This window comes from Hyperolius riggenbachi, chromosome 1, assembly GCF_040937935.1.
Source record: "Hyperolius riggenbachi isolate aHypRig1 chromosome 1, aHypRig1.pri, whole genome shotgun sequence".
NCBI classification, from domain to species: domain Eukaryota; kingdom Metazoa; phylum Chordata; class Amphibia; order Anura; family Hyperoliidae; genus Hyperolius; species Hyperolius riggenbachi.
The window spans coordinates 689367091-689379342 of NC_090646.1; the positions used below are offsets into that span (position 1 = coordinate 689367091).

Consider the following 12252-nt stretch of genomic DNA (forward strand, 5'->3'; position numbering starts at 1 on the left):
CACCTCATCCCCATCACTCCCTCACCAGCGGTGGTGACACCTCATCCCCATTGGCCCCTCACCAGCGGTGGTGACACCTCATCCCCATCACTCCCTCACCAGCAGTGGTGACACCTCATCCCCATCGCTCCCTCACCAGCAGTGGTGACACCTCATCCCCATCGCTCCCTCACCAGCGGTGGTGACACCTCATCCCCATCACTCCCTCACCAGCGGTGGTGACACCTCATCCCCATCGGTCCCTCACTAGCAGTGGTGACACCTCATCCCCATCGGTCCCTCACCAGCGGTGGTGACACCTCATCCCCATCACTCCCTCACCAGCAGTGGTGACACCTCTTCCCCATCACTCCCTCACCAGCAGTGGTGACACCTCATCCCCATCACTCCCTCACCAGCAGTGGTGACACCTCATCCCCATCGCTCCCTCACCAGCAGTGGTGACACCTCATCCCCATCGCTCCCTCACCAGCAGTGGTGACACCTCATCCCCATCACTCCCTCACCAGCAGTGGTGACACCTCATCCCCATCACTCCCTCACCAGTGGTGGTGACACCTCATCCCCATCGGCCCCTCACCAGTGGTGGTGACACCTCATCCCCATCGGCCCCTCACCAGCGGTGGTGACACCTCATCCCCATCGGCCCCTCACCAGCAGTGGTGACACCTCATCCCCATCGCTCCCTCACCAGCGGTGGTGACACCTCATCCCCATCACTCCCTCACCAGCAGTGGTGACACCTCATCCCCATCACTCCCTCACCAGCGGTGGTGACACCTCATCCCCATCGCTCCCTCACCAGCAGTGGTGACACCTCATCCCCATCGCTCCCTCACCAGCAGTGGTGACACCTCATCCCCATCACTCCCTCACCAGCAGTGGTGACACCTCATCCCCATCACTCCCTCACCAGCAGTGGTGACACCTCATCCCGATCACTCCCTCACCAGCGGTGGTGACACCTCATCCCCATCACTCCCTCACCAGCGGTGGTGACACCTCATCCCCATCGGCCCCTCACCAGCGGTGGTGACACCTCATCCCCATCGCTCCCTCACCAGCAGTGGTGACACCTCATCCCCATCGCTCCCTCACCAGCAGTGGTGACACCTCATCCCCATCGCTCCCTCACCAGCAGTGGTGACACCTCATCCCCATCACTCCCTCACCAGCAGTGGTGACACCTCATCCCGATCACTCCCTCACCAGCGGTGGTGACACCTCATCCCCATCACTCCCTCACCAGCAGTGGTGACACCTCATCCCCATCGGCCCCTCACCAGCGGTGGTGACACCTCATCCCCATCGCTCCCTCACCAGCAGTGGTGACACCTCATCCCCATCACTCCCTCACCAGCGGTGGTGACACCTCATCCCCATCACTCCCTCACCAGCGGTGGTGACACCTCATCCCCATCTGTCCCTCACCAGCGGTGGTGACACCTCATCCCCATCGCTCCCTCACCAGCGGTGGTGACACCTCATCCCCATCGCTCCCTCACCAGCGGTGGTGACACCTCATCCCCATCACTCCCTCACCAGCGGTGGTGACACCTCATCCCCATCACTCCCTCACCAGCAGTGGTGACACCTCATCCCCATCGGTCCCTCACCAGCGGTGGTGACACCTCATCCCCATCACTCCCTCACCAGCAGTGGTGACACCTCATCCCCATCACTCCCTCACCAGCGGTGGTGACACCTCATCCCCATCACTCCCTCACCAGCGGGGGTGACACCTCATCCCCATCACTCCCTCACCAGCGGTGGTGACACCTCATCCCCATCACTCCCTCACCAGCGGTGGTGACACCTCATCCCCATCTGCCCCTCACCAGCGGTGGTGACACCTCATCCCCATCGCTCCCTCACCAGCGGTGGTGACACCTCATCCCCATCACTCCCTCACCAGCGGTGGTGACACCTCATCCCCATCACTCCCTCACCAGCGGTGGTGACACCTCATCCCCATCTGCCCCTCACCAGTGGTGGGGACACCTCATCCCCATCGCTCCCTCACCAGCGGTGGTGACAATGACAGCTCTGTGTCTAGCACGCACATAATGGGGCATAGGCTATGAGAGAGCATAGAGAGGAAGTAGGCCTCTCTGCAGACTATTATCTACCAGATACTCTTATTTTCTTTCTGCTGTTCTTCCACCAACCCCTTATGACCATCCTCTTCACTGCACCTCCTAATACTACCATACAGAAAACCCTGCACCCGCCAATCCTACAGTATATTACTATTCCACAGCTGCCATTCGGGTGTCATCCACTAGAGGCTTCTGAAGGTGAATCCACTGTGAGTGAAGGAAACGTTTAATGCTTGATGGTGTGCCCATACATTATACAATCTTCATTGTATGTACAATCTGTAAAGTAAAGTTATCCATTTCCCAAAATCAGTTAATTTCCTGCCACAGCTCTCTTGTAACGAGGTGGAGAAACCTCAGACTAACTATTCCTGAAAGGAAGGAAATGGTCATTTGCAACCTGACTAGCCAAATTCAACAATTTATAAAGATAAACAATGCTGTAGTGTCTCTCTTCTGAGGACAGAGAGCTCTAGCATGGATCAGAGATCAGGCAATGCGGTAGTGTCTCTTCTGAGGACAGAGAGCTCTAGCATGGATCAGAGATCAGGCAATGTGGTAGTGTGTCTCTTCTGAGGACAGAGAGTTCTAGCATGGATCAGAGATCAGACAATGCAGTAGTGTGTCTCTTCTGAGGACAGAGAGCTCTAGCATGGATCAGATATCAGACAATGCGGTAGTGTCTCTCTTCTGAGGACAGAGAGGTCTTGCATAGATCAGAGATCAGACAATGAGGTAGTGTGTCTCCTCTGAGGACAGAGAGGTCTAGCATGGATCAGAGATCAGACAATGCGGTAGTGTGTCTCTTCTGAGGACAGAGAGTTCTAGCATGGATCAGAGATCAGACAATGTGGTAGTCTGTCTTCTGAGGACAGAGAGTTCTAGCATGGATCAGAGATCAGACAATGTGGTAGTCAGTCTTCTGAGGACAGAGAGGTCTAGCGTGGATCAGAGAGCAGACAATGTGGTAGTGTATCTCCTCTGAGGACAGAGAGGTCTAGCATGGATCAGAGATCAGACAATGCGGTAGTGTGTCTCTTCTGAGGACAGAGAGTTCTAGCATGGATCAGAGATCAGACAATGCGGTAGTGTGTCTCTTCTGAGGACAGAGAGTTCTAGCATGGATCAGAGATCAGACAATGTGGTAGTGTCTCTTCTGAGGACAGAGAGTTCCAGCATGGATCAGAGATCAGACAATGCAGTAGTGTGTGTCCTCTGAGGACAGAGAGGTCTTGCATAGATCAGAGATCAGACAATGAGGTAGTGTGTCTCCTCTGAGGACAGAGAGTTCTAGCATGGATCAGAGATCAGACAATGCGGTAGTGTGTCTCTTCTAAGGACAGAGAGTGCCAGCAGGGATCAGAGATCAGACAATGTGGTAGTGTGTCTCTTCTGAGGACAGAGAGTTCTAGCATGGATCAGAGATCAGACAATGTGGTAGTCTGTCTTCTGAGGACAGAGAGTTCAAGCATGGATCAGAGATCAGACAATGCGGTAGTGTCTCTTCTGAGGACAGAGAGTTCCAGCATGGATCAGAGATCAGACAATGCAGTAGTGTGTGTCCTCTGAGGACAGAAAGGTCTTGCATAGACCAGAGATCAGACAATGCAGTAGTGTGTCTCTCCTGAGGACAGAGAGTTCTAGCATGGACCAGAGATCATACAATGCGGTAGTGTGTCTCCTCTGAGGACAGAGAGTTCAAGCATGGACCAGAGATCATACAATGCGGTAGTGTATCTCCTCTGAGGACAGAGAGTTCTACTATGGATTAGAGATCAGACAATGCGGTAGTGTGTCTCCTCTGAGGACAGAGAGTGCCAGCATGGATCAGAGATCAGACAATGTGGTAGTGTGTCTCTTCTGAGGACAGAGAGTTCTAGCATGGATCAGAGATCAGACAATGTGGTAGTCTGTCTTCTGAGGACAGAGAGTTCTAGCATGGAGCAGAGATCAGACAATGCGGTAGTGTGTCTCTTCTGAGGACAGAGAGGTCTAGCATGGATCAGAGATCAATGTGGTAGTGTGTCTTCTCTGAGGACAGAGAGTTCTAGCATGGACCAGAGATCCTACAATGCGGTAGTGTGTCTCCTCTGAGGACAGAGAGTTCTAGCATGGACCAGAGATCAGACAATGTGGTAGTCTGTCTTCTGAGGACAGAGAGTTCTAGCATGGATCAGAGATCAGACAATGCAGTAGTGTGTCTCTTCTGAGGACAGAGAGTTCTAGCATGGATCAGAGATCAGACAATGCGGTAGTGTGTCTCCTCTGAGGACAGAGAGTGCCAGCATGGATCAGAGATCAGACAATGCGTTAGTGGGTCGCTTCTGATGACAGAGAGTTCTAGCATGGACCAGAAATCAGACAATGCGGTAGTGTGTCTCTTCTGAGGACAGAGAGGTCTAGCATGGATCAGAGATCAGACAATGTGGTAGTGTGTCTTCTCTGAGGACAGAGAGTTCTAGCATGGATCAGAGATCAGACAATGTGGTAGTGTGTCTCCTGAGGACAGAGAGTTCTAGCATGGACCAGAGATCAGACAATGCGGTAGTGGGTCTCTTCTGAGGACAGAGAGTTCTAGCATGGATCAGAGATCAGACAATGCGGTAGTGTGTCTCCTCCGAGGACAGAGAGCTCTAGCATGGACCAGAGATCAGACAATGCGGTAGTGTGTCTCTTCTGAGGACAGAGAGTTCTAGCATGTATCAGAGATTAGACAATGCAGTAGTGTGTCTCTTCTGAGGACAGAGAGGTCTAGCATGGATCAGAGATCAGACAATGCGGTAGTGTGTCTCTTCTGAGGACAGAGAGCTCTAGCATGGATCAGAGATCAGACAATGCGGTAGTGTGTCTCTTCTGAGGACAGAGAGGTCTTGCATGGATCAGAGATCAGACAATGAGGTAGTGTGTCTCCTCTGAGGACAGAGTGTTCTAGCATGGATCAGAGATCAGAGAATGCGGTAGTGTGTCTCTTCTGAGGACAGAGAGGTCTAGCATGGATCAGAGATCAGACAATGCAGTAGTGTCTCTTCTGAGGACAGAGAGTTCCAGCATGGATCAGAGATCAGACAATGCAGTAGTGTGTCTCTCCTGAGGACAGAGAGTTCTAGCATGGACTAGAGATCAGACAATGTGGTAGTGTGTCTCTTCTGAGGACAGAGAGCTCTAGCATGGATCAAAGATCAGACAATGCAGTAGTGTGTCTCTCCTGAGGACAGAGAGTTCTAGCATGGACTAGAGATCAGACAATGTGGTAGTCTGTCTCTTCTGATGACAGAGAGTTCTAGCATGGATCAGAGATCAGACAATGCGGTAGTGGGTCTCTTCTGAGGACAGAGAGTTCTAGCATGGATCAGAGATCAGACAATGCGGTAGTGGGTCTCTTCTGCTGACATAGAGTTCTAGCATGGACCAGAAATCAGACAATGCGGTAGTGTGTCTCTTCTGAGGACAGAGAGCTCTAGCATGGATCAGAGATCAGACAATGCAGTAGTGTGTCTCCTCTGAGGACAGAGAGTTCTAGCATGGATCAGAGATCAGACAATGCGGTAGTGTGTCTCTTCTGAGGACAGAGTTCTAGCATGGATCAGAGATCAGACAATGCGGTAGTGTCTCTTCTGAGGACAGAGAGTTCTAGCATGGATTAGAGATCAGACAATGCGGTAGTGTCTCTTCTGAGGACAGAGAGTTCCAGCATGGATCAGAGATCAGACAATGCAGTAGTGTGTCTCTTCTAAAGACAGAGAGTTCTAGCATGGATCAGAGATCAGACAATGCGGTAGTGTGTCTCCTCTGAGGACAGAGAGTTCTAGCATGGACCAGAGATCAGACAATGCAGTAGTCTGTCTTCTGAGGACAGAGAGTTCTAGCATGGACCAGAGATCATACAATGCGGTAGTGTGTCTCCTCTGAGGACAGAGAGTTCTAGCATGGACCAGAGATCAGACAATGCGGTAGTGTGTCTCTTCTGAGGACAGAGAGTTCTAGCATGTATCAGAGATCAGACAATGCAGTAGTGTGTCTCTTCTGAGGACAGAGAGGTCTAGCATGGATCAGAGATCAGACAATGCGGTAGTGTGTCTCTTCTGAGGACAGAGAGCTCTAGCATGGATCAGAGATCAGACAATGCGGTAGTGTGTCTCTTCTGAGGACAGAGAGGTCTTGCATGGATCAGAGATCAGACAATGAGGTAGTGTGTCTCCTCTGAGGACAGAGTGTTCTAGCATGGATCAGAGATCAGAGAATGCGGTAGTGTGTCTCTTCTGAGGACAGAGAGGTCTAGCATGGATCAGAGATCAGACAATGCAGTAGTGTCTCTTCTGAGGACAGAGAGTTCCAGCATGGATCAGAGATCAGGCAATGCAGTAGTGTGTCTCTCCTGAGGACAGAGAGTTCTAGCATGGACTAGAGATCAGACAATGTGGTAGTGTGTCTCTTCTGAGGACAGAGAGCTCTAGCATGGATCAAAGATCAGACAATGCAGTAGTGTGTCTCTCCTGAGGACAGAGAGTTCTAGCATGGACTAGAGATCAGACAATGTGGTAGTCTGTCTCTTCTGATGACAGAGAGTTCTAGCATGGATCAGAGATCAGACAATGCGGTAGTGGGTCTCTTCTGAGGACAGAGAGTTCTAGCATGGATCAGAGATCAGACAATGCGGTAGTGGGTCTCTTCTGCTGACATAGAGTTCTAGCATGGACCAGAAATCAGACAATGCGGTAGTGTGTCTCTTCTGAGGACAGAGAGCTCTAGCATGGATCAGAGATCAGACAATGCAGTAGTGTGTCTCCTCTGAGGACAGAGAGTTCTAGCATGGATCAGAGATCAGACAATGCGGTAGTGTGTCTCTTCTGAGGACAGAGTTCTAGCATGGATCAGAGATCAGACAATGCGGTAGTGTCTCTTCTGAGGACAGAGAGTTCTAGCATGGATTAGAGATCAGACAATGCGGTAGTGTCTCTTCTGAGGACAGAGAGTTCCAGCATGGATCAGAGATCAGACAATGCAGTAGTGTGTCTCTTCTAAAGACAGAGAGTTCTAGCATGGATCAGAGATCAGACAATGCGGTAGTGTGTCTCCTCTGAGGACAGAGAGTTCTAGCATGGACCAGAGATCAGACAATGCAGTAGTCTGTCTTCTGAGGACAGAGCGTTCTAGCATGGACCAGAGATCATACAATGCGGTAGTGTGTCTCCTCTGAGGACAGAGAGTTCTAGCATGGATCAGAGATCAGACAATGCGGTAGTGTGTCTCTTTTGAGGACAGAGAGTTCTAACATAGATCAGAGATCAGACAATGCGGTAGTGTGTCTCTTCTGAGGACAGAGAGTTCTAACATAGATCAGAGATCAGACAATGCGGTAGTGTGTCTCTTCTGAGGACAGAAAGTGCTAGCATGGATCAGAGATCAGACAATGCAGTAGTGTCTCTCCTGAGGACAGAGAGTTCTAGCATGGATCAGAGATCAGACAATGCGGTAGTGTGTTTCCTGAGGACAGAGAGTTCTAGCATGGATCAGAGATCAGACAATGCGGTAGTGTGTCTCCTGAGGACAGAGAGTTCCAGCATGGATCAGAGATCCGACAATGCGGTAGTGTGTCTCTTCTGAGGACAGAGAGCTCTAGCATGGATCAGAGATCAGACAATGCGGTAGTGTGTCTCTTCTTAGGACAGAGAGCTCTAGCATGGATCATAGATCAGACAATGCGGTAGTGTGTCTCTTCTGAGGACAGAGAGGTCTAACATAGATCAGAGATCAGACAATGCGGTAGTGTGTCTCTTCTGAGGACAGAGAGTTCTTCTGGCATGGATCAGAGATCAGACAATGCGGTAGTGTGTCTCTCCTGAGGACAGAGAGGTCTAGCATGGATCAGAGATCAGACAATGCGGTAGTGTCTCTCTTCTGAGGACAGAGAGGTCTGGCATAGATCAGAGATCAGACAATGCGGTAGTGTGTCTCCTGAGGACAGAGAGTTCTAGCATGGATCAGAGATCAGACAATGCGGTAGTGTCTCTCTTCTGAGGACAGAGAGGTCTAGCATGGATCAGAGATCAGACAATGCGGTAGTGTGTCTCCTCTGAGGACAGAGAGTTCTAGCATGGATCAGAGATCAGACAATGCGGTAGTGTCTCTCTTCTGAGGGCAGAGAGCTCTAGCATGGATCAGAGATCAGACAATGCGGTAGTGTGTCTCCTCTGAGGACAGAGTTCTAGTTGGTAGATGAAATGCAACAGATTGATAGACAAAGGACCCAGGACTATGTGGGTTGCTGGGCTTTACTGCTTTGCAGCGGCCTTGACAAGCGAATTCCAGCTTTGCTGCAACTCGAACTGGGGCAGTCCCCCATCCAGATAAAAAATCTGGCAGAATACCTGGTATGCCGATTTCTCAATGCCCATCAGTCATTTCAATAAACTGCTTGCATTTTTGCAATCAGTTAGGCGTTATGAATTCACACATATGAAACTTGACTTGTGTATTAAACTGTAACGTATGTCTGAGAAATTGTATTGATCAGCCGCCGTGTGTACGATTTGCGGTAAAATCTCTCAGTGTGTGTCAGGTAACTCCTAAATAGATGGTTCAGTTAGCATATTCCTAGTGGCTAATTTTCCTGAAATATGAAAAATATGAATTTTCTGGGTTACTGGGAGTTCGCGTTCCCTTGTAAAAAACAGCTGTGTGGGGAACACAGATCAGAATCTCTTTGAAGCTTCTGGCTGAAGTTTAGAGGTGTGAGGTTTGGAGACTGTCTGGCTGGTAAGAGCCTGTTTTATGAGTTTCTGTCAGTGCCACTTCTGTATTGATGGGCGGTCAGCAGGGGTGCTGAAAAGTCCAGGAACTTTTAATAAGAGCTGAGTTCAAATTAACTTTGCTGCTGTCTGTGATGCTAGAAAGGTTTAACTGTTTGGCAGGCTGTGACACTGTGTATAAAGTTATGATGCATTTGATATAAAATATAGTGAGGGTTTCACACCCATCACCCCACCCGCTGATCACCTCACCCCTCCCACCCGCTGATCACCCCACCCTTCCCACCCGCTGATCACCCCATCCTTCCCACCCTCTGATCACCTTACCCCTCCCACCCTCTGATCACCCCACCCTTCCCACCCGCTGATCACCCCACCCTTCCCACCCGCTGATCACCCCAGCCCTCCCACCCGCTGATCACCCCACCCTTCCCACCCTCTGATCACCTCACCCTTCCCACCCGCTGATCACCCCATCCTTCCCACCCGCTGATCACCCCACCCCTCCCACCCGCTGATCACCCCACCCCTCCCACCCGCTGATCACCCCACCCCTCCCACCTGCTGATCGCCCCTCCCAGCCGCTGATCACCCCATCCTTCCCACCCTCTGATCACCTTACCCCTTCCACCCACTGATCACCCCACCCTTACCACCCTCTGATCACCCCACCCTTCCCACCCTCTGATCACCCTACCCTTACCACCCTCTGATCACCACACCCTTCCCACCTGCTAATTACCCTTCCCACCCTCTGATCACCTAACCCTCCCCACCCGCTGATCACCCCACCCCTCCCACCTGCTTATCGCCCCACCTCTCCCACCCTCTGATCACCTCACCCCTCCCACCCTCTGATCACCCCACCGTTCCCACCCTCTGATCACCTCACCCTTCCCACCCTCTGATCACCCCACCCTTCCCACCCTCTGATCACCTCACCCTTCCCACCCTCTGATCACCCCACCTCTCCCACCCTCTGATCACCTCACCCCTCCCACCCTCTGATCACCCCACCCCTCCCACCCTCTGATCACCCCACCCTTCCCACCCTCTGATCACCTCACCCTTCCCACCCTCTCTGATCACCTCACCCTTCCCACCCTCTGATCACCCCACCCTTCCCACCCTCTGATCACCCCACCCTTCCCACCCTCTGATCACCCCACCTCTCCCACCCTCTGATCACCTCACCCCTCCCACCCTCTGATCACCCCACCGTTCCCACCCTCTGATCACCTCACCCTTCCCACCCTCTGATCACCCCACCCTTCCCACCCTCTGATCACCTCACCCTTCCCACCCTCTGATCACCCCACCTCTCCCACCCTCTGATCACCCCACCTCTCCCACCCTCTGATCACCCCACCTCTCCCACCCTCTGATCACCCCACCTCTCCCACCCTCTGATCACCCCACCTCTCCCACCCTCTGATCACCCCACCCTTCCCACCCACTGATCACCTCACCCTTCCCACCCTCTGATCACCTCACCCTTCCCACCTGCTAATTACCCTTCCCACCCTCTGATCACCCCACCCTTCCCACCCTCTGATCACCCCACCTCTCCCACCCTCTGATCACCACACCCTTCCCACCCTCTGATCACCCCACCCTTCCCACCTGCTAATTACCCTTCCCACCCTCTGATCACCCCACCCCTCCCACCTGCTGATCGCCCCTCCCAGCCGCTGGTCACCTCTTTGTAAATTTCTCACCACACTTGTATAATCTCATTCTCTCTCTTCCTCCATTTTGTCTCCTTGAATTGTGTATGTTCCTTTTCCAATCCTCCTGCCTTGCCTGAACCTCACATACTCACCTTTCACTTCTCCTGCTGTCACTTCTGGGCAAAAGTAAATGTGCTGACTTAGAGGAAGAGCTGAAGAACGTCACCAATAATCTCAAATCTATTGAAGCACAAGCAGAAAAGGTATTGTCACTTCCTGTTTCTTTTGGATTTAATAAGAAACCCCCCCAAAAAACTCCATGTATAGCATGCAGTGTGCACCCCATCTTCTGTGCTAGCATGCTACAAAGTCCCAACCATAATATAGGCTGCACCTTCTCCCCCATACTGTGCTTCTCCCGACCTCCTCACAACACGACTCCATCATGCCCCACCCATAACATACATGGTGCTCCTCCCACAATACTAGTACCCTGTCTATATCATGCACCATGCTCCTCCCACAATACTATTTCCCCACCCATAACATACACTGTGCTCCTCCCACAATACTAGTGCCCTACCTATATCATGCACTGTGCTCCTCCCACAATACTTCTTCCCCACTAATAACATACATGGTGCTCCTCCCACAATACTACTTCCCCACCCATAACATACACTGTGCTCCTCCCACAATACTACTTCCCCACTCATAACATACACGGTGCTCCTCCCACAATACTAGTGCCCTGCCTATATCATACACTGTGCTCCTCCCACAATACTACTTCCCCACCCATAACATACACGGTGCTCCTCCCACAATACTACTTCCCCACCCATAACATACACTGTGCTCCTCCCACAATACTAGTGCCCTGCCTAGGCTATATCATACACTGTGCTCCTCCCACAATACTAGTGCCCCGTCCATAACATACTGTGCTCCTCCTACAATACTAGTGCCCTGCCTATATCATACACTGTGCTCCTCCCACAATACTACTTCCCCACCCATAACATACATGGTGCTCCTCCCACAATACTACTTCCCCACCCATAACATACATGGTGCTCCTCCCACAATACTAGTGCCCTGCCTATATCATACACTGTGCTCCTCCCACAATACTACCCCACCCATAACATACACTGTGCTCCTCCCACAATACTAGTGCCCTGCCTATATCATGCACTGTGCTCCTCCCACAATACTACTTCCCCACCCATAACATACATGGTGCTCCTCCCAAATACTACTTCCCCACCCATAACATACATGGTGCTCCTCCCACAATACTAGTGCCCTGCCTATATCATACACTGTGCTCCTCCCACAATACTAGTGCCCCACCCATAACATACACTGTGCTTCTCCCACAATACTAGTGCCCCGCCCATAACATACACTGTGCTCCTCCCACAATACTAGTGCCCCGCCTATAACTTACACCATGCTCCTCCCACAATACTACTGCCTCACCCATAACATACACTGTTCTCCTCCCACAATAGTAGTGCCCTGCCTATATCATACACTGTGTTCCTCCCACAATACTACTTCCCCGCCTATATCATACACTGTGCTCCTCCCACAATACTAGTGCCCCATCCATAACATACACTGTGCTCCTCCCACAATACTAGTGCCGTGCCTATAACATACACTATGCTCCTCCCACAATACTACTGCCTCACCTATTACATACGCTGTGCTCCTCCCACAATACTA

At 51.5% G+C, this 12252-nt stretch overlaps 1 protein-coding gene across 4 annotated transcripts in view; it reads left to right on the forward strand.

Moving 5' to 3' along the window:
* The window catches only part of TPM2 (tropomyosin 2), a 155129-nt gene that overhangs the window by 101959 nt on the left and 40918 nt on the right, over positions 1–12252 (forward strand). For 2 of the 4 annotated variants that reach the window (XM_068253450.1, XM_068253442.1), the window contains exon 6: positions 10706–10781. The exons of the other annotated variants lie outside the window; for them this stretch is intronic. In XM_068253450.1, coding sequence (XP_068109551.1) covers positions 10706–10781 — 76 coding nt within the window. The remainder of the gene's footprint in view (positions 1–10705; positions 10782–12252) is intronic. 4 annotated transcript variants of the gene reach the window in all.